The following is a 24,026-nucleotide window of genomic DNA, read 5'->3' as shown; positions in this document are numbered from 1 at the left end:
CCTAAAGGAAAACTAATATCTGCTCATGTAGACAGGTTCTCAAGCTTCTAGCCTGAACTGGACCTTTTTCGCTTCAGGGAACAGCTCTGACAATAAAGTTCCAAGAATCACCACAGCAACGCCTTGTGGCACAAAACTTTAAATGAGAAAATGACAGGAAGAAAGTGGCTTAAAGCACTAAAAATCCGAACCTAACTTCTGAAAGCTAAATGTGCTCACCGAACCGAGTTTCCAACTATTTCCAATTATATCCAAATAATTAATTTAGCAATTATTCATCATTCTATTGTTACAACACGCTAAGTCCATAAATCAGCATGCAGCTAAAGTAACAAGCGGGAGGAGCTGGAAGCGACTGTGCAGCTGGAAAGCTATGATCTAATCGCTACACTGAAAGCTGGTGGGACACATTTCATGACTGAAGCCCTGCAATCGATGGTTATAAACTGCTCAGGAGGGACAAGCAAGGAAGGAGGGGTGGAGGGGTTGTCTTCTATATAAAGAAAATAGATTACCTGCACAGAGCTGTCTTTGAAAAATAGCAGTGAACAGGTTGAGAGCTTATGGGTAAAAATTAGGAGCCAAGGCACCAAAGGAAACCTCGTGGCTGATGCTCACTAGCAGCCACCTGACCAAGGGCACCTGTTGAAGCGTTCTTACTTCAAGAGCAGGCAGTGTGGCGCTCACAGGCTCTGGTCCAGCCGGGAATCCAGTCACTCTGACATCTCCTGGAAAAGCAGGCAGTCCAGGAGACTCCTGGAGAGCATCAAAGGTTAATTTCTTAATCCAGGTGATAGCCCAACCAGAGGAGAAGCATTACTGGACCTGTTGCTTACCAACACAGATCTACTAATTACAGTGGTCAAGACTGGTGGCAGCATGGGCTGCAGGGATCATGCTCTGGTGGAATTCATAGTCTTGAGGGATACGGGCCAGGTGAAGAGTAATGACAACACCTTGAATTTTAGGAGTGTGAACCTTCAGTTGTTTAGGGAATTAATGAATGGGACCCCTGGGAAACTGTAATAATTCTAGTGATGCTCCAGTTTAAAATAGCTAACCCTGGACACAGAAATGATACAAGATTACAGAAGAAATCATTTTTCTTTAAAATTTAGTTTTAAAATACCTTGGTTTGGTGCATATTCAGTCGCTATAGAAACAACAAAAGAAACAATAAAAGCAAAACCAATAAAACTGACTCTACCTTGTGCATGTGGTGATCAGAGACAAGCTTTCCTGAATTACACTGCCTGCAAATTCTTTTCAGTCTCGGTGTCAGGCTTTTTTCTCCCAGTTTTCTACATCATTACTTAAGTTACGCATACGTGGGATATATTTAATCCTTGCAAGTTACTACATTTACATCAGCAGACATGTTTCTGAACCTGCTCTAGTTGTTTTAATTCCTATACTTTTTTTTATTCTCATATATATATATATATATATAATTTTCTAAATCAAATGCCTTTCTGCAGAAAATTTCAATATGCAATGGAAACAAAAAAAAAGGTTTAAAAAACACATAATCTAAACGTTAATTCCTAAATAAATCCAGTGTCCACCAGCACCTATCATTAATATTCCTGGGGACATAAAGTAACTCTTAACAACAGAACACTGTATTTTCAATATCTTACAGAGATATTAGGCAATAGTTTTTCTCAGCAACACAGTAACACCAGTATTCACAAACAGAAAGGTAAATTAAGACATAAAGTGACTGATCAAATATTAGAGTGTGTGCAAAGTTCAGATGAATAACCATAGAAGAAGATCCCACTAGGGATTATTGGTCCAATTAGAAGATCTTTCAAACGAATACCACTAAAAAAATTAAGCTTCAATATGAAATATAATCACAAGCCCTTTTGTTCTTCTGGATAAAAAGTATTATTGTCCCTAAATACTGAAATAATATTTGAAAGTGGACTCTGATCTTTAAAGCATGTAAGCACTTCTGAAAGCTTTATCAGGAGATTTAAATAAATACAAGCCAAAATAAAAGTAAATAATTCAGCAGTTTTAGAATTTTTTAAAAAATTAGACTGTTACAAAATTTTTTTTTTTTTACTGATGCAAAGTAAATCCATGTAGATAACTCATGATCCTCATGTTACTCAGTTGCTACTTTACTGCCATTAAATTTAGAGCTCAGAGAGTTATTCCATGCTTGACAATGTAGAATATTATCTATGAAATTAAATTACTCTTCACTCTCAATCTTATTATTAAATTCAAAACTCAGTATTTAATTTAGCTCTTCAGTGACATTCACTTCTGAACAGCTATGTGTTTAAATTTAGAGTTAGCTTTCTCGTGCACTTGTTGCATTACTTTCCATTTGTTTGTGGACACAAAAATCCCAAACACATGATTTCACCTATATACAAATATATATTGTATAAACAGAGATGAACTTCAAAAAATAGACCCGACTCTATTAGACCTACAAATCTTATTATGGACTATTAATCATTCACAACTTTTAAAATTTCAAAGGATTTTTATAGGAAAAATTCATTTTCTTACACATAAAGTCGTCTCTGTTTGCAAGTAAAAAGAAATTTGGAGGACTACTTAGCATTTGAAACACTCAGCTTTCAGTCTTAATAATAATATGTCCATGTCTTCAGCCATTATTTATAGTCATGCATATCGAATATTTTCCATGTTTTTCAGAAGACTTTGTAGTATAGTACCACTGCAAGATACAAATTTGGCAGTTTGCAATAGGATCTGCTCATTGTAGCAAATTATTCTGACAGCAAGTACTATATAGCCAGCAGTGTACATTCTTCTAACGTACTTATTAAAAATCTTAAGAACACTGTGACTAAAGCATGTACACTAAATTGTATTTTGCAAGGTTACAATGAGTGACTGCATTTTGAACAATTATATATATTGCAGCAATCAACTACTGCATCATTTTTAGTTTAACTTTTTTTTTAATGAAAAACTGTGATATTTAAGCCATTTCATGAACAGTTCTAAAAAAATTTTGAAATACTTCAAAATCTGTCTTTAAAATCTGTCTTTAAAATTTCTTGGTCCCATCGCCTGTGAATGTGAACAATGAGTTAGTTAATGCATGACTTTATGTATAGTATAATGATTCCACTCGTCATTCCAGCAATATTTTTGAAAACATTGAAAAATAATCAATACCTCTTTGTATTTGCATAATGACCTGGTATACATCACTGCAAGTGTTTCTTTTCTCTTTCACAAACACAGCTGCAATAAATAGTTCTACTACCTCACTGCAGTTTAACAAATGAATTTAATTACAAACTAGAAAACAGATGGTAAGCAGTGTCCTCAAATGTCTTTAATCCTTTTTTAGGTTTCATATACCATTAAAATAGAATGACAGGCAAGAGAATATTTGCTCGTTCTTTTAAAAGCTCATACACATTTTTGCTTTGATTCCATTCTTCAGTGGCATACCACAGAGAAACCTCTGTATTTTCAGAATTGATGTACCTTTCAAAACTATAATCTTTGGCTTTCAAGCTCACTATTATTTGCCTTCAGGTGCAAATTTTTGAAGTGTATATGATCTAAAAAGAAGTTTATAGTTTCAGCCATATACTGAAAGGCTTGTAGATCAGTCATCAACACAGTGTAAATTTCTTTTCAAAATAATGTTCCCTCACTCACAGTACACTTGTGCTTATACTCAGTTCACTTGTCAAATACAAATTTGAGGTCATCAAAAGCTTCAGGGCAACTTCAGCTATTCCAAAACTCATTTTCTACCTCTATTTTGTTGGAGAAATAGGATTCCAAATGTAAAAATAATAGAAAACTCTACAGATAAAGAAACAAAGGCATATTATGTTTTAGTACAGCCTTGCAGTGGCTGCCTGTAAGGACGAAGTCAATACAATATCCAAGCATTTTAACACACTGAAAATATCAAAGGCAGATAATGTGTTTTGTCATTGAGTTGATATGTATTCCATTCAAAATGGGATTTTAGAGTTGACATCTTAAATATATAGTTTTAGCATCAAATGCTAATGATTCTATTTAAATGGTTCTTTTTTAAGAGGTAAAATATTTAAACACAATGTCTGCTGTTCATTATAAGTCACATGTCTGAAAAGGGTAAATGAAACTAGGCTCAATATTCCTGTTGGTTTGGATTCCTTGGCCATATAATATTAAGTGTTTTTATTTAATTCTAAGTCCTATGTTTTATTAAAATAGAATGGCAGACAAGAAAGCACTTATTCTTTCTTTTAAAGGCTGAGTTTATGTCTGAGAGGCCAGTCTGATTTTTTCTTGTCCAGAGAATTTTTAGTACAGCTACAGTTCATATTTATAATTAGAGCTGAGTAATTAGCCCTCTTTTGAAAGCAGAGACTATGTAGGTGCTTGGGGAAAAGCTTTTCCCTTCCCAAAGTAAAACCAAGTTTTATGGTTGACTTTGACACATAATGGAATCCATAGTCTGTTTATTAAGACCAAAGCCTCATACATATAAACAGCAAAGAAAACAGGTTTTCTAAACCAAGACTTTACACCCAAGCTTCTCTTGGAGACTTAAGAACAAATAGAACAGGGCAAAAATAAAATCAATAAATAAAGCTAAATTCAGCCAGAAACCGAAGCTTTATCCGCTTTGGGTAAACCATTAGATGCTGTTAAACTCTGTTGGGACGGAAGCTGACAATACACTCATTCATGACATAAACTTTCTTCCAAATCACACACTTGTTCCAAATTGTCACCAGCTGAAACCCTGCATATATGTTTAGATACATTTCTCGTGATCCCCCTCCATACCATCACTTCTCACCAAGTTTGCCCCCATTTTGTCTGTTCCTAACATTTTCACTGGGGGTAAACAGTATTTAAGCTGGCATTTGTGTACTTCCTGTCTTTTCACAGAATCACAGAATGTCAGGGATTGGAAGGGACCTCAAAAGATCATCTAGTCCAATCCCCCTGCCAGAGCAGGAACACCCAGATGAGGTTACACAGGAAGGCGTCCAGGTGGGGTTTGAATGTCTCCAGAGAAGGAGAATCCACAACCTCCCTGGGCAGCCTGTTCCAGTGTTCTGTCACCCTCACTGAGAAGTTTCTTCTCAAATTTTAGTGGAACCTCTTGTGTTCCAGTTTGTACCCACTGCCCCTTGTCCTATCATTGGTTGTCACCGAGAAGAGCCTGGCTCCATCCTCGTGACACCCACCCTTTACATATTTATAAACATTAATGAGGTCACCCCTCACAGTCTCCTCTTCTCCAAGCTAAAGAGACCCAGCTCCCTCAGCCTTTCCTCATAAGGGAGATGCTCCACTCCCTTCATCATCTTTGTGGCCCTGCGCTGGACTCTCTCCAGCAGTTCCCTGTCCTTCTTGAACTGAGGGGCCGAGAACTGGACACAATATTCCAGATGAGGTCTCACCAGGGCAGAGTAGAGGGGAAGGAGAACCTCCCTCAACCTACTAACCACACCTGTACTAATACACCCCAGGATGCCATTGGCCTTCTTGGCCACAAGGGCACAGTGCTGGCTCGTGGTCACCCTGCTGTCCACCAGGACCCCCAGGTCCCTTTCCCCTACACTGCTCTCTAATAGGTCATTCCCCAACCTATACTGGAACCTGGGGTTGTTCCTGCCCAGATGTAAGACTCTACATTTTCCCTTGTTATATTTCATTAAATTTTTCCCCGCTCAACTCTCTAGCCTGTCCAGATCTCGCTGGATGGCAGCACAGCCTTCTGGCGTGTCAGCCACTCCTCCCAGTTTGGTGTCACCAGCAAACTTGCTGACAGTGCACTCAATTCCCTCGTCCAAGTTGTTGATGAATATATTGAACAATACTGGTCCCAGAACTGACCCTTGAGGCACTCCACTAGATACAGGCCTCCAGCCAGACTCTGCCCCATTGACCACGACTCTCTGGCTTCTTTCCTTCAGCCACTTCACAGTCCATCTCACTACCCGATCATCCAGTCCACACTTCCTCAGTTTAGCAGCGAGGATGCTGTGGGAGACGGTGTCCAATGCTTTACTGAAATCAAGACAGACCACGTCCACTGCTTTGCCATCATCTATCCACCTGGTTATGTCCTCATAAAAGGCTGTGAGGTTGGTTAAGGTTTTCTCACTTGCTCATATGTCTGCTGTTAAACTTGGACTAGAGCAGAAACCACCTGAACTGACTGCAAAGCAGCTAGCATACTGTATTTTATATAAAAAACTGTTTTAAAATGTGTGATATGGTAAGGTATATCCCTCCAGCTATTTCATTTTAGAACGTGTGCATAAACATCCAAATTCAACATATTTGTTTCCCAGCTTGATTATCACAAATTGTCATTCCACATGGCTACTGGAACTCAAAGTGTTTGATGGAGGAATCCAGGCTGAATCTAAAACAGAGGAAGTAAGGCTAACTCTCTGACAAAAGAGACCCAGACAACCTCGTTTTCCCATTCATGTAAGTTTCAAAAAAAGATAAGATGTTTAGTCGCAGAGAGGTAATGTGGACAAACCTACAGTTTATAGCATCTTTGTGGAACGCTCTCTACACTGATGTACCCTGGAAGGCCTTTTGCTTTCACATGAAAAGTCAACTAGAGTCCACCCACATCATGCGTGTACAACTGTAAAATATAAGTGATCATACGCCCTGTTTTATTTCAACAGAGAATGTATCACATCCTTTTCTTTCACATTCCCCTGTGAAAGACAAAGCATCAAAATCTTCTACAAGTATTGATTTAGATGGTTTCCATTCACTAGCATTAAGGAATAATTTTCAAGAGAATTAATTTTTAATGAACATTTCACTGTGTCATCTAAATTTTCAGCAGTGATGGAACATGGCACGTAAGTCATTGATAAAAGCTAGGGAAATATTAAAACGTTTTGGCATTCTATGAAATCCCACTAGCTTGCAAACATGAAACAGTTGCATAAAACAATTTTAACGCTATGAGCTACTGTCGGCATAATACAAATATTGATTTTCACTCTGGAAGAAATGGGTATATACTGAATATTTAATAATGGAAGCATTGATAAGAAACATAATGATTCCAACCCATAATGTTTAGTGAATTAAAGCTATTTAACAGCAATCAGTATAAGTACTAACTAAGCAATATAAAACAGCATACCAATATGTTCATGTTTGCATAGATGTTATTTAATTTGTCAAAAATAAAACATGGGCTTTTTTATTTCTTTTGATATTCCTTTGTAGATACATTAAATAAAACGTCAGCTCAGCCTCTACAGACCTCTGAGAACAGTAGATGTTCTGCTGATTTGGGTCTCTCACTATCTGAGAGACATGAAGAGGGGGAAGGAAGAAAGAAGGAGGGGAGGGAGGAAGGTGAAGGATGGGGATATAAAGAGAAATTAAAACAACTAGAATTATTTGCTCCTACATTGTAAGATCTAGTTCTGGTTTGACTGCATGCTAGAATGTATTCTAGCTGTTTATATCTGTTTTCCATTGTTTTCTGCTCATTTAAAAAAATCAATAAAACACACCCCAAATTTTACCATGGAGAGATCACACAGTAGGACAGCCCACATTTATTAGCTATCCTATTCTTTAACATGAACAGCATTATAAAGGTGGGCCCAAAAATGTATTTTTAAAAAAATTTATTGCTTACAAAGGCTCAATATGAACAATGTAAAAAACCTGCCTTTGTTTCTACAAGGTACACTCTCTGGCTTTGAATGATGGCGGCTGATGAACAAAGATACCCCAAACCTAACAAATAGGATTGCTGTGAAGTAGGAATTGGCTGCTGAACAGTGCTGGCAATGCCTACAATTTCAAAGAGGAAAACTGGCCCAAATCAACTGCTCACAGATTCCCAGAGTTAACATCAGCATGAATCACTCAGTATGCTTTTACAGAAGTTAACAGCAAGACAGATGGTATCCAACTGTCTAGAGTCTATCATAAAGGAGAGGAATGACAGAATGGAAGTGGGGCCAAGAGGGTGGAAGAAGGGACAGGAATTCCTAGAGAAAAAAACTGAATTAATTTGGATGTAATTCCTGGAGTTCCCTCAAGGCAAAGAATGGATATGAGAGCATAATTGTTATTCTGTAGCACCAACAATCAGCAAGTGAAGACTAATGTAAGGATCGCATTTGATGTGAGCATGATGTGGCATATATACACAAGGTTATTGACAGCAACCTCTTCAGAGAAGTAGGAACCCCATGTTTCAGGAAACAAGAGAAATGATTTACACAAGTATGTAATACACAGCGCTTTAGAGAAAATAAAAAGTATCAATGCAATTCCATCTAATATATATAATTTTTTTTTTAAAGTTTGGGGGGGTTTTTTGTTTGTTGGTTTGGTGTGGGGATTTTTGTTTGGTTGGTTTGGTTTGGTTTTAAATACAGAATACCAAAATGTTATTCAGGAGACTTATTTTAGCTGGGGTATTCATGATGAAACAGAGTAAAACTATCAGATAAAGCAACTTATTCTCAACAAGAGCCAACATTTAAAAGCATATAGACCTGCTGGTGGTTTTAGAGCAGGTTTTTCTCTGCTCCTTTAACCCAAGGAGCAGCATATTATTGTCTATTGACATTAAATCATTATAAAGCCTTTTAAAACGGTCAAAATGTCTACTTCCCTTAAATTAGTATAAGTCTAGCTATTTAATTATAAATTCAATCTCAGAAACTAGGTCTTGGAAAAGCAAGGTTTAATGACCCAAACTAGGATTACAGTGTTTCCTTCCCTCACAGCAAGGCTGTCTGCCACCTGCAGCAATACTACATTTATGGCTGTTATAAAGTACCCTGCCTCTCATTTTTATTGTATTCAGCTGAGTTCCTTCGTCGTAACATTCATTGCACTCAAATATACAAACTCTTTTACCTTAAAAACAGCGTTAAGGAAACCAAGTAGTACATTTCTAAACTTTCAGGGACTCATAGGAGACCAAAAGCGTATATACAGCTTAATACAATCTGCAGTGCTTCGACGTCATTTTACATTGAAGGAGGCTTCAAGAATTAAAAAAGCACTAAGGACTATAAGCAATCTTCTATCAATTGAAGGAAAGAATATAAGAAAAAGCTCTCAGTTAGAAACAACTGATTAACATAATTGTTTCAAATTCCACAGAAATGACCTAGGAATTACAAATCATGTCACTTGACAAGTTTTGGCTTTATACCTTCGTAATCAATAATTTAAAATTAATTCAAGACTTTTCCAAAGGGTTCCTTTTACTCTTATACAGTCCAAGTCATGGACAGCTCAAAGAATTAATTTCAACATTTGGCAAATCAAATATTTCTGTTTGCAACCCCTGAATTAACGATTTCCAACCAGAAACATGTCTGTGCCTGTTTAAGATCCTCAAAAAATAACATTAAACATATTAATTCTCAGTGCTTCTGCTGGTTTTAATTTCAGATTAGGCAGAACATTTTTTATTGTTTATAGTTAGTTCCATACACTCTTTAGAAATGTGTTTTACGTTATTTTTAAAAAGGATGTGAAAAATAAAATTTTAAAATTTTGAGCAAAAATTTAGAAAGGATTACTCTTTGAAGGACACGCTATCAATTTGAACAACTCAAAGTTACAATTCAACATTTAGAAGTGTAGCTAAAAATACAAATAATAATGACTGAAATGAAAATGTAATGAAAAGTTTAATAGTTCAAATGAGCAAGTATAAGGTCAGGTAGACCAAGAACCACTTTGGACCTAGTATGGGGCAGATCCAGAAAACTGATGGTGTCTTTTCCCTAAGATTTTGGATGGACCGCTAATCACTTTCTATCAGATGACATCACAGTGATGCATGTGCTGACAAATTAAGTAATTCTCACATAATGCAGCACGGAAAATACTCTTTATTGCACTTATGCATATTGTCTGTTTGTGTATGTCAACCTCCTTGAATGTCACTGTTACTCTACTTGTGACACTGGGTGCAACTGTTAGTAGATTATGTACTTCTATTTATGTTTTCCATCAGCTTTTGAAATTCCTCAGGAAACAGCATTTTTTCATCCAAGAGAACGTGTGATCCATTTTGTGTACATTTTTCAATGCCCAGATGGTAGAGATACCACCTAACAAACACATCATACATCCTTTTACCTTCATAAATGGTTCCTTGCAGCAAAAATACATAATGAAAAGACCTCACAAACAGACTGTGTGATATTCCCAGTTTGTTTGGGTTTCAACACTTTCATCACCAATACAGTTCCAAAATGGAAGCTTTCACACTGGTCAAGTTTGTTATCTTCTTTTGGAGGAGGGCAGATTCAAACTTCTTTTAATAAACTACCAAATGCTGTTAACAGAGGTAATGAATTGCTACTACATTTCAAAAAGCCTATCTTGATAAAACCCTGGTTATTTATTCCTTACCTTAAACATAGTCTACTGCTTTGTACCTGGCAATAATCATCACAGTTCAGATTTTTAATACATTTCAAATATTAGAACACCTTAATAGCAAAGAATATATGAAGCATATAGGAATATACTACTCACCAATTTTAATCTTTGCAAAGGTATTCTGCTAGTGTCTATCGGTGTACGTTCTGTCACATTACCAAATCTGACTTCTGGGATGGCAATTGCACATATTACATGTGCCCACCTGTGAAAAGTGGCAAGTCAAGAATACCACCAAAAAACCCACAGGAATAAAAGTGTTTAAGATGTTCTGTAATTTGTTGTGTGGTTTTGTTTTTTAAAGTCAACCGTCTCTAGATACTTCCTTATCAGGATTTTATAAGATTCTTTGAAACATATTTTTAAAAACCTTAAAACATTACTGCTTTGTGTAAATATTATTTCAGACGAGGGTTTTCTTGCAATAATTTTTTAAGCATCTTTCATGTTCAATTTTTTAAGTGCAAACGTTTTGTAGTCGTGCTATCCAGGTGCATATGTAAAGACCATGCTATTTGATTTGTGTGCAATTTATAACCTACGGCATTTTAACATTACTCAGACCTGAATAACTTTTTTTAGGCAACACACGTGATCACAATCAGTCATACATCTACCGAAGCATAAAACAAAGTATAATATCAAGACCATCTGTTTACAGACACAAAGGAATAGAAGCGGCAAACTAATCAGGCTACCACTGCAATGCCCAATGTGAAATCGATCCCCTTTGGCAGTGAAAGCACCTCGAGTGTCTAGAACCAGTTCTACATATAAGATTTCAGTGCAACTTCAGGAAACTTGTCAGGTATGTCAGGATGATGCTATGTAGTTCCTGTACTCATCGGAAAGCACTCTATCCTCCAAATGCTGGTTCAAGACATAGATCTCAAAATAAGATAGGCTAAATGAAACTCAATAAAGTCTGAAATTAGTATTAGAAGTGCATATTATATGATATAAAAGAGAAGCTAATGACATTTTTATTAACAAATATTAGCCTTCTGAGATTACTTCTACAATGTTTTCTGGGGTAGACGACTAGTGAATCTGAAGAAAGGGAAACATTTCCACGCCTTGACTCATATTTGCTGTATCCTCAGTCATTCATTGTACATCTTGTCTCATTACCGCATTTACGCTTTTTTTGTGAGCCCTGAATGCTTGCCTCACTCCACTTTCTGTAGATGTCCAGAGATACACATCACATGAGCATCTCAGCAGATTAACATGGATAGTAGCTGGAGCTAAGAGACAGAGTGTGATGCAGCAGAACAGAAATAATTTCCCTGCACTAGAGTGGTGCTATTTCAATAACTCATCTTTGACAAAAGTATCTGGAAAAGTATAATATCATACATAGGGACTAAACAAACTGCTGTCATGTGACATTATGGTTGTATTGGCCAAAGTGTGAAATAAAACCTGTATGTAAAGATGACATATCAGTTAGCAAGTTACACAGTTCAACCCAAATGAAAGCAGATAAAGCTTGTAGATCTCTTATTATAGTCACAATTTTGTTTCATTCTAATTTATAGAAAAAAGTCTTGCTTTGAGACCTTTTACTTTTTAACTTTAAAGGACAACCTTCTTTTAATTGCTGCCTGCCTGCAGAGCTACATTGTCTTACCATCTAAGCTTTATAGGACAGTAATGCTATAAATAAAATGCCTCTTCAATAAATCTTCGCTCAAGTCTTTGACATCTCTCAGCCTAACAGGACTCAAAACAATTGCTGTGTTCTGCTGAAAAAGAAGGAATCTCAGCTCTCCTATAGAGCAAATTGTTACCCCCACCTCCCGCCCCATTTGATTCATTATCGATTAAATCTAAGTAATGTTATGCTCATCCTACATCTCTAACCACTATGTGAAAGGGAAAGTAGGAGGGAAGGAAATGCACATTTTGGATTTTATACTTTTTTGGAGAAAAAAGATATAATTGAAACATACACTTCCAAAAAGTTTCAAAATTTTGGAATGGTAGCTAATGCTGATAGAGAGATGGAAGAATCAACAATGCGTAGCAACTGTAAGGTGTTATGGAATCAGAAAAACAAGAGTTGAACTACTGTTACAGAACTCTCATTTCGTAAATCCATAACAGAAACCCACAGAGGGATATAAAGCAAAACCAAAGATGATAGGTATAGTTATGCAGAGAGTCACTTTCTGCAAACCTCTGTGGATTATTTTTAGTAATAAATCTTATGAAACATTTCTAAAACATTTTAACTGATCTATAGAAAGGATGTATGTATTTTCAAAGATGCAACATACAATCTTTCAGCAGCAAATATCAAAAGGGCATGATAAATTCCGAGATAATGCATTTTTCATTTTCTTCCTTGTTTGTTTTTTTTTTTTTTTTTTTGGTAAGAAAAGCAAGTGGTAAATTTAGGGGACAGCAGCTGAGTACTTTCACGTATTGCTCAAAACCTTCATTAAAACAGTTACAATATCAATGCTTTCTGAAGGTAAGATCTGGCCTGTGAGTTTCACATAAAACCTCTTCCTAAGTGCACAGCTTAAAAGGGTCATGCAACCAACTGCAAATCACTGATGAATAAACTGTTGCCTGGTAAGCGGAAGAGAATGTTACAACTAGATCATCTCTTGGCACTGCATGCCAAAGCATTAAAGAAAGGGATCTACATGATACTGCTAAGTTACTAAAATAATTTCATTAATCATGAGAACATTCAAAATGCATAAAGACTGTCACACTACTGGGCTTGAAAAAATATTAAACTGCAACATTATCCATTTTATCTCTTAAAAGTTATTTGCTATAGTGTTCTGTCACCCAAATATGGAGAAAAATATTGAGGCTGTTAATAGCACGATGTCAGCAGCAATACCATTTTCGACAGTGTAGAAGTGCATTTAAAAAAAAAAACACTTTAAAATGTAAAATTATCATAATATGACTCAAACTAATTAATTAAAAATATTATTTCTAGAAGTTCAAAGGTAATGTATTAAATTCTGTAATCACGAATTTCCAGAACCAAAGAAGAAAATACACTTCGCTGTTTGATAAGACTTGCCTATGCAAACAATGAAAAATGAGCTCTCATTTACTTTCTTTACACCAAGGCCAGCAGCATAGAATTTGGAACAAGTAAGCGTGTGCAAATAGTAAAACAAACGTACATTTTAGCATCTAATTATTGCACAAAATTCCAGTGGCACATTTCAACAGCAATAATTTTAATTCTGCAACGATTCAGCTTAAAGGGACACTGTCATGCAATTAGGTTTAAAAATGCTCCATACATGGGAATGGATTTGGAATGAAGTTTAAAACAAGCACATACAATCTCAAAGTATATATTACTTACTTCTTGTCAGTAGTTTGCTTTAATGCACCACCTCTCAAATTGCAGAGACAACATTCCTAAAAATAAACACAGTGTAGAAAAAAGGTAAACGTTATTGACTGGTTACCACCCAGTTTTACTCAACTCATCTTAAGGATATGTAAATTGCTAATATAATTAATTGCAGGGTTACCACTTGCTACTTATAAGCACTGCATTTCCTTACAGGAAAAATACAAGAATACAATAACGAAAAGAGAAACAACTCAAAAGAGCTAAAGAAAAATAAATTTTCAGTATTGCTCTTAAAGGGACAAAATCACTTTGAAAGCGATATCAAATAAAAAAGCATTTAATCAGTACTGCCATAGAAAGGCTTACTAAGGTAGAACAAAGTAAAATGACACGTGATTATTTTATCAGAAGGTAGTGAGAAACTGACTTACAAGCCATTGATCCAACTCAAATACTTTGAAAACATGCTTGTTCCTGACAGTTCACAAATTTATAAACCTACAGAACACAAGGCAGGTTATGCTTTTTGCGAAAGTTCTCTTTGCTGCAGTATACCCTCACTGCCTTGGTGTTCAACACAACTCCATCTGCTTCCAGTGCACTTGGCAAGTGGATCCCATGTAATATACCAAACATAAGAGGATTTTCCTACCGCTACTTAAAACTGTGCCTTTGAACAGATACACAGGCTTTTCTACTTTCCAACCCCCTCTCTCTTCAGCGTTCTCCTTTTCTGAATCTACACTTTGCCTTTTTTTTTTCTTTTTTTTCCCATGTCCCTTCACAGGAACAGATGAGAAAGTGTTTCCAATGCCAGTTATTCTTCTTCCTGTCTCAATTTTTCTGATCTCTACAAAGAATCAAGTGCACAAAATGAAGTCAAGATAACCTATGACTGTGTATCTATACTCAGAAAGAAAGGTTGTTTCCTGAACCTCTACATTTAAGTTTCCCTTGCTGGGGGGGAAGAAAAAAAATGATGAAAAATAATAATAATTAAAACAAACAAACAACCAATCAACCACAAAAAACCCACCAAAAAACCCCAAACCAAAACCCCAAACCACCGCTGTTACATAATACTCCAGGCTGATCTCATCTTAAAACCTCAAGTAACAAAGATTATCAGTGTCTGTCAGAAATATAACTGAATGCTTTATTACATTCTTATGAGAAAGACCTCTAATAACTCAAAAAATAGTTCCTTGTCACAGATGAATCTTCTTTGCGATTTAAGCACATAACTTTTTGCCTTAGCTACCAAAACCATGGAGAACAGGTTACCCACTCTCTCATAGAGTACTCTTTCAACTACTTTATTTTATTATAGAGTTGTGAAGAAGAGAATTGAGGTTCGTTACTTCACCCATAAGAGCCACGAGATGGGACATAACATGTTCCAGAACACAGTTCCCTTTCTAACAGTAAACACTGACTATTAAATCAGAAAACGCAAAGGCTCAGAATACCAATACCTTCAGGTATTCAAAGGGGACTGAGCAGGAACAGATAGTTCCAGAAAAAAAAAATAAGGAGGCTGCTATTGCAGCACTGAGTGGGAGTTTCAGCTTGTACTGTTTCTAACTTTTGGTAGCTTCTTCAATAGAGGAAACAGCTCAGATGGGGAAGGACATCACTGCACAGGATTTCTCCATTTGGCTGTTGGAGAATAAGTAAAACTCTTGGTTCTAGAACCAACATTTGTATTCAATTAGCTGCATCTTCGTGAGGTTCTCTTGCTGCGTCTTTGGAAACCTGCTCTTGTATCAAGCCCAATACGACAAGACAGCAGCTCATTGGGGGTGAAGAGGTAGTGGAGAGAAGAAGTGGGTGGGAGGGAGGGAGGGAGAGAGAGAGGGAGAAAGAGAGGGAGGAAGAGACGGAGGGAAGGCTATTGCTTCTCCTTCTCCCCTAAGTGCCCACACTCTTGAAGATACAGCAAAATTGCAGGAACCAGGATTACTCTAATACTATTTAGTCTGCCACTTCTCCGTCAAAGAGAGATCAAGTCAACAACCTTCATGCTATTCTAGATTCACACATGCAAAATTCAGTTTAACGTAGAATCCTAGAATCATTTTGGTTGGAAGAGGCCCTCAAGATCATCAAGTCCAACCATTCATCTGGGGCTAAACCACGTCCCTCAGAACTTCATCTACATATCTTTTAAATACCTCCAGGGATGGTGACTCCACCACTTCCCTGGGCTTCCAGTGCTTCCCTGGGCTTCCAGTGCTTTATAACCCTTTTCGTGAAGAAATTCTTCATGATATCCAGTCTGAACCTCCCCTGGCGCAACTTGAAGCCATTTCCTCTCATCATGTCACTAGCTACTTGGGAGAAGAGACCAACCCCCTCCATGCTACAACCTCCTTTCAGGTAGTTGTGGAGAGCGATAAGGTCTCCCCTCAGCCTCCTTTTCTCCAGGCTAAACAACCCTGGTTCACTTGACCACTCCTCAGACTTTTTCTCTTTGTATCTGTTGCTCTTCTTGGGACGTTATTAGGATAGTGAAGTGCTGCCACCTACACAGGTATACTCTCAAGCCATGTGAAGAACCACTACCATCTTTCTTTTTTGATTGAAAAAAACCCCACAGAGTTGGAAAATTTACTGAATTTTATAGGCAGGAGGTAAAGACTTTCCTAAACTAGATGCTAAGGAATCACATTATTAAGGCTTTACATACATTACTTCACCATGCTGAAATTATTCTGACATAATCAAACAATTCCTTTAAAGAGTTAATGGGCACAGTGCACTTTTTCCAGTAAAGCACCACTACTGTTATGGGAAATTTGCTTCTAATTGGCATTCAATTCTCAAAAGCAACCACTTATATGTGAAAACTACAGTATGAAACATCCTGCAGATCTTTAAAGTTATCTGGGAATCCTGAGGTCTACCTTAGCACAACCTCAGAGTAATTCTACAGAACTGCACTCTCTGCAATCTGATTTACATTATAATCTTGCTTGCAAATCAGCAGAAGAAAGATCTGTTTCTTCAGCATTTCCTCTGACTGATTTTGACACCCTGAATGATAGGGTCATCTTTTCAGCTATCAGTATTGTTTATCTTTACAAACAGAACTTGGCCACCTTCAAAGTGAGATACTGACCAACAGAGTGAGAGTAACAAAATAGATGAGCCAAGCAGCATAGAAAATAATCCTGAAAATGGAACAGCCATTCATGAAGAGTCAAATACCATCATCTCCTGAAAAAGAAGCCAGGAAGGACTTCTTGATGATCTGATCCTCAATTCATTTACGGTTCTGCAGGAGCATGAAGCTTACAATGTAGAGGTACAATTACATCTGTAGACTGGGGAACAGAGCATGAGTCCGACTCCATAGAAAAATGGGGGGAAAGCTTCACTTTCAAATCTGAAAGTCCAGTGGATCCCTCACCTGTGGATCCTTCATGTTTATTGTTTTTTGGGTTTTTTTGGGTTTTTTTGAAGCACATTCTTCATATTTGCCATAAAAATATTTTGACTGACTGCTTCTCTATTTTGCAAAATAACAGTGGTTTTCCCCCTATTTTATGAGCTTTGATGTTCTTATGCCAGCTTACTTTGAAATTCATTACTTAAATAAGGATGAACTTTTCCTGCTTCTAATAGGTATTTTTTACTTTTAAGCAAAACTTTAATCTGATAATCTGCAGTGTAACTTATTAAAACAATTACAGAGAGTCCAAGGCCCTAAAGAAGTTCCACAAATATTAATAAATTAAGCTAAAATAGCACAGGAAGTGACATCATATAAGAAGATATTGCTAACAAATTTCTCCTGAAGGTTTACTGTCTCTTTATCACGGTAAAAACAAAGAATTGTGAATTAGAGATTGCAAAAGACAGAAGGCATAATTCTTACCTACTCACTGGAAAAAAAAAAAAAGAGAGAGACAGAAAAAGAAAAAGCGGGGGTGGGAATGGGAAAAAGGCAGCTCAGAGGAAAGATAAAGTGTCTGTAAATACCCTTGTTACCAGCTAGAAAAAAAAAATGCCCTATGCAGGACCTATAGGAACCATATTTAATCCCTTCTCAAAATACACCTATACAAAACTCTGGTGAGTAGATGGTGGTGGGTAATAATTGTTCATTGTCTGCTGATATGGGCTATAAATCTTAGGCCCAGAAGAATGAGAAAGTTTCACCAGTGTTCACGGCAAAGCTGGGTGGGAAGGACCACAAGCTTAAAGCTCATTAAATCCATTTTGTAAATCATGTCTGCATTGCAATATATTGTTCTTTATCCATGTGACATGGCTATTACTTCACCTTCAGTTTCAACATACTGCAAGCAATGAAAACACAGGGGACCTGACATTTAGAAATATTAATATTCTGAATACAGGTATACCTGCCATGGATGGCAGTGAAATCACATGTATACTAGCAACTTTCATCCATGTTCTCACAGAGAAAGAGATAGTGTTTGTGCATCCATGTGTGTCTGCTGTAGGCCTGTGTGTAAAAACCAGAATAGGAACAGACTTCATTGCAGAGAATCACTTTAGAACACATCCAATCTGATTCACTATTGCTTTGCAAATCCTTTAACCAAGCAATTCTGTCATTTGTATTTGCATTATGTAGCAATTTCTTAAGCATATTATTTTACACTTATCTAAATTAAATCTTAGACCATTTTAAATTGCTCATCTGCTTAAAAAAATCTCCATAACATTCTAGAACTACAAAGAAAACTCCCCCAGCATCTGTATGAAGTCAGACGTCTCCATATAATTCACAAGGTTTAGCACACTAATGTTCACTTCATCTTTTAGCTTTTTAGTGAGAGGATGCATTTTTTTCGTAACAATACAGATCATTTCCACATTTTCTGCACTAAACACTTCGTCTTGCTTACAATGAAACTCAATTTTGCAGCCAGCATTGCTAATCAGGTTTATTTTTAATTTCTCTGTTTCAATCACTGCTAGAAACTGCAGTGAAAGCCTAAAGATAATGTGAATTAACCATGCTTCCTTTAGGACATATATCCAAAAGATGGATCACCTTTTTTGGAATGATATGCCACTACTCAGGCATAGCTGCATATTAATTATTGTTGCATGGACAAATACCACACAAAACCCAAGTTTGTTCACACTTATTTATATTTTAAAACAAATGGATTTGGTTGGTTTTGAGTATTTTTACACTGCCAAAATTCAAAGCCATATTGACAGAAATGCTTATAAAAAGCAGTTTTCATACTTCCATATTTGCATACTTACTTCATCAGCAATAGCATTCTCTATGAGACCAGCAGCTGTTTGACACAGCAAGGCAATAGAGTTTAGTCAAGCCATAGCAGAAGGATATATACTAAGTCATATCATGGCTATTGTTATGGACAACTATGAACATGCCCCACGTGATCATCTTTCTTGATAAACGGCTGTTTCTCCTTCTTTCTAAGACCCTATAAACTACAATGGTATCTCCAAAGAATGATGTTTATCCATTTAAATGACATACGTAACTTATGTTGGTGGATGAAGATAAAGTAAAACAAAATGTATGTTCTAATTAATTTTTTCTGATACAACAATTTCATCACAAAATGTAGTCTCCATAATCAACCTAACAATCTCTTCCAGCAATTTGACATCCTTGCCATTATGAAATTTTTCATGACAGCTAACATGAAGATTCCCTGCTGTACCTTAAGCCTTTTTACTTTATGTATCATAAACATGAAAAACAGATTGTTCCTTTCCTTTTTGCCATTTTCCATCTACAGTCCCTTAGCAGATTAAACAACCACAACCGTTTCACTTACTGTCTTCACCTGCAGCAATGTTTTCTTGTCTAAAATGCAAAGACAACAAATCCTCAGTGATGTCAGGCAAACCATGTTTAGTTGATACATCTTGCCTCCCACATCTACGGAGATGTTTTCACACAGTGTTCAACTTTGGGCCACAGTGACTTGTTAAGCTCATGCACTACAACCTTCAGGACACCTTATCCAGCAGCGGCTGGTATCACTGTTCCTCATTCCTTTGTCTGTATTCTACCTTTAGTATCTTGCACTTTTCCCTATTTAACTACATCCTGTTTACCAGAACATTTCAATAATTTATCTAGATCTTGTGCATTTCAGATTAACTTTACTTCACAGTCCTCATTTGAAAAAAAAAAAAAAAACAACAAAAAATGAAAGCTTGTATTCGGCTAATATCAGCTGCAAAGTGCTAACTATACAGGCTGTGGTAGATCAGGCCAGAAAGAGAAGACAGGGTGGTGTTTGAGACATGCCAATAAAATCATGAAGGTCTTGGAAAAGGACTAAGTACTCCAATACAATAATTAGGTGGTTGCTATCAAAGGAAAACAGAAAATAGCAGATTCAAAACAAACAAATATTCTTCACAGAGTACGACTGTTTGCCAGATGTGGGTGCTACAATTTTACATCACTTGAAAAAGTAGCTGCGTAAGTTCATGAAAGAGAAATCCACAAAGGTTACCTTTTACTTAATAAATAAAAAGACACTACCTTTGGCTAAGGGAATTTCTTATCTGTATATTGTAGGAGACTGAGGGAGCATTAGGGAATGCTTGCCCAAGACTTTTATTCTTCCCTAGGTATTCATTCCTGGCTGTGGTAAAGAGAGGATAACAGGCCACAATACACTTTGGTTTAATTCATTATTGCATATTTTACAATTCTATGTAACCTCCTGTTCCTAAATTTTCGCAAAACACATTTTAAAATGTTTTAGAAAAGATACCTAGGTATTAGGAAAATCCCGTTACTTGGCAGTGCTAAGTACACACTGCAATATACATTATATATAATATACATTTAATTTTCATTTGTTCCTAAGGTTTGTGATTCTGAAAAACTAGCAGAATGTATTCACCAAGCTTTATGATTATTATAAAGTTATTGTGATAACTTTATTATCACAGTTTTATTTAGCAGTGATACCAGAACAAATAATTTCAAATATACATTTTGGCTAGTGGTTTGATGCACTGCAATGTTGATAAGGTCTCCAGCACTAAGCAGAATACTATTTATCCAGTTAAGAATATGTTTCCTCTTTTTTTTAATCAACTCTTCTCCCTGTGTGTCTATTGACTCTGATTAGTGTCCAAAAGCAATCAAAAATCTAAGAAAAGTGGTTAGGACTTTTTTTTTCCAAATATTTCTAATAAGTGGTCAGAACAGTTTTCAGTTTTAAGAGTCAACTGGTACAAAGCTATGTCACAATAATGCTGGCTTACTAGTCTCATTTAAAAGTAGCTGGCTTGTAGAAAATCCTAACTAATTAAAACAAGCATCTAAACTCGAACTCTGCCACAGCTAAGTCAAATAGATATGTTGTATGGCTAAGGTGCTAAACATATTTTGTTTTCTTCAAGCCACTCTGGTAGGTTTTTTTTAGAGCGGAACCTTTGAATTGAAAATACCGACCCTTAGACTTCCATCTTCACTCTCAATCACCTTGTAATGCCCAAGGTCACACTTCCTAACAGTATTAATACAGATGTGCACTTTGATCTGGCATTGCTGCCTTTTTGGCTATGTCATTTCCCCAACTTATTTATATTTGTGTCCGTATTTATCCTTGTGTAAATAGAAAAGTGTTCATGTTTCTCTTAACACATTTGAAAATGTCATTTTCAGAAATGGTCCACTAAGGAATATTTTAATCTTTCCACACCAGGGAACAATTTTCATTCAGAAAACAGCTTTTGAAATTATTTAATTTAAATTCAGAGACCACTACTCTATCCACTTAAAGTTATTATCTTAAAATTAGCTTTTCAGAGACAAACTTCATTTTTTAAGAGACAAAATATTGTTAAAAATAACAAATTAAAGACAAATTGAGGATTATCTAGTAAAACAATTCACTTTCCTGTCTGAGAACACCATTTCTTAACGGAGTTGCTAGATGCTACCATTATAACTCACAATCTTCAGTTGTATATAAATGCTGTCAAACTTCCACCATCATCTGCCTCAACAATGCCCAAATTTTTATTAATAATAGGAACTCTGAGAAAAGCATTTCAACTTTTTTTTTTTTTAAATAAGAAAAATGTTACAGGAAGATCTTACACTGTCCAAAAGGACAAACCATTATCCATTCTTTTAGCATTTTGTAGATGCTTAAAGTCCACACTGACTGGGGAGGCTGAGTAATTCCATGAAAGAGAAATCCAGTACAGGTTAATATTTATATAATCTTTGGCTGCAAGCTTCTTGAAAATTGAAGGTCATTGCACTTCTGCTATGGATGAATATTTTATTCTTTTAGATGCATTCAAATCTGTTCAACACATCTACCTTTGGCAATTTAAAGTTTACACATAATGAGCTACTCAGTTTCCACATTTTAGTAGCCTAATCCAGCAAACACTGAGTCTGTCCTGTCCTTGATTCAGGTTTGGCCAAAAATTTCCTTGCAATTGCAGCTCCTAGGTCATGTCAGGCTGAGGCAACAGTACACAGGGTAAGTAGTCTTTTGCTGTGCTGACCATGACATAGCATTATTGAGAACAGCGCCCTGCAAGAATGCAAAAAGCACGAGAGAGTTGGCTGGGATAAGAAGACTTGGAGAAGGACAGGGAGGAGAGGTGAGATGGGGAATGAGAGTAGGGAAATGGGAGTAGGGAGAGAACTCTGATGCCAGAGAAGGAATGGGAACTGCTGGGAGGCAACTGAAATCAGAATCAAAACACTCACTACAGATAACTGGCACAAAAATAACTCCCACACTTTGCAGGGGGGCCTAGATGTCCCTTCTCACTAAAATGTGCATATCCGAATTAAAAAAACACATTGAAGTGTGAAATGGAGACTATTACATCGCTGAATATGGAATACTGTCTGCAAAAGTAGTTATTGGTCACTCAGGTTTAGAAAATGTTAGCAGTAGAAAAGGTGACTGTTCCCAAGCATTCTGAACAAGAAAGATTACAGACAACTTCCTTGTTAAAGAGAAGTCAAAACAACTGAGATTGGCTGTTCTAAAAAATAAATAAATAACTATTGAAATTAGGTACAAAATACAAAACCGATCATTTCCCTGCAAAATATAAGACTGTGAAAATCACTGCCAGAGGATAACACCGAGGCTAAACAATTAGCAAACACACAAACAAAAATGCAGTGCTGGTATTTCCACTGATAAAAAATATTTAGGATTATTCCTATTATTATAAACCAATAGTTGGAAGTGATAGTAAATATTAGACTTAAATGTGAACATCTTTAGATGAAAATTTGTATCTTCAAGAAAGCAGCCTAGTACCCACTGTGGAAGGCAGGATATGCTGTTTCTAGCTATTTCCACCTTTTTTTCCCCTCCTCAGCGATTTTGCAGCAGTACTCCTGGAGATCAAATATGGTCTTTGAGGACAAATTCATATAGGATGAGGCTGGTGGAGGTTCTTCAGTCCTATTCCAGTTCCAAGCAGAGCCACATTCAAAGCTGCATCTGACCGAAATCCTGTTTCACCCCGCAGGAAATGGACAAACCCTCCTTGGTAAAATGAGAATACCCACACATCTAGAGGTACCCACAGCTGTCAAGACTTTTCACATGGATATCAGTGGCAAAAGTTGACTTGGTAAACTGCAATGAAGAGAATCCAAGGCCAAAATGGACCCAGGTAAGAGCATTATGGCACTTAGGTTAAAAGATATTTTCTGGGTTTAACAGTCTTTAATTCAGTTTCTGTGACATCATCAGGGAAACTCAGTATTTACAAACCCATTAAAACATGTTGTGTCAGAGGCTATTTTTGCAAGCAATGCATATCCTGTTACTAGACAAATACCAAAACCAGAAATCATGCTCCCCACCTCCGACTCCAGACATGGTTACCAGCAGCATTTATAAGTAATTCTGCCAGTAAGTCACCTTTCTGCAGAGAAGGTGCAGAAAATCCAGATTAAAAAAAATCAAAAAATCAGGCCTTACTTTTCTAAAAGGAGAAAAGCACAGAAAACCTAAGGTTTTAGCCTTTCCTGCTATAGCCAGATTTTCATGTCCAATAATTTCTTTTTATGAACAATATCCAAATGTTTTTAAAGCTTAGTAGCAAAAACAGTCTGAAAATTAAGACTCTATACCAACTCAGATGTAGTGAGTTAATTTTGGCAGTTATCAGGCTGTGAAAACAGGAGTTAATAACAGAAATGCTGACACTGTATCAGTGAGAAAGGCATCACTATAAAGATTGTTGAAAATCATTATTTTCAGCAGGGTGAAAAGGG

At 36.5% G+C, this 24,026-nt stretch overlaps 1 protein-coding gene across 3 annotated transcripts in view; it reads right to left on the bottom strand.

Annotated features, from left to right (window-relative positions):
* KDM4C (lysine demethylase 4C) overlaps window positions 1–24,026 on the bottom strand; it is a 265,656-nt gene that overhangs the window by 63,704 nt on the left and 177,926 nt on the right. For 2 of the 3 annotated variants that reach the window (XM_065655476.1, XM_065655477.1), the window contains 2 exons: window positions 13,778–13,833; window positions 10,528–10,636 (listed from right to left, as the gene is read on the bottom strand). In XM_065655476.1, the coding sequence (XP_065511548.1) occupies window positions 10,528–10,636; window positions 13,778–13,833 (165 nt within the window). Of the gene's footprint in view, window positions 1–10,527; window positions 10,637–13,777; window positions 13,834–24,026 lie in introns of those variants that run through there. The other variant, XM_065655478.1, reaches the window with a different exon arrangement.

This window comes from Caloenas nicobarica, chromosome Z, assembly GCF_036013445.1.
Source record: "Caloenas nicobarica isolate bCalNic1 chromosome Z, bCalNic1.hap1, whole genome shotgun sequence".
In the NCBI taxonomy this organism is placed as follows: Eukaryota; Metazoa; Chordata; class Aves; order Columbiformes; family Columbidae; genus Caloenas; species Caloenas nicobarica.
The sequence above is the reverse complement of the archived record's forward strand: the minus strand, read 5'-3'. Positions and strand labels throughout refer to the sequence as shown.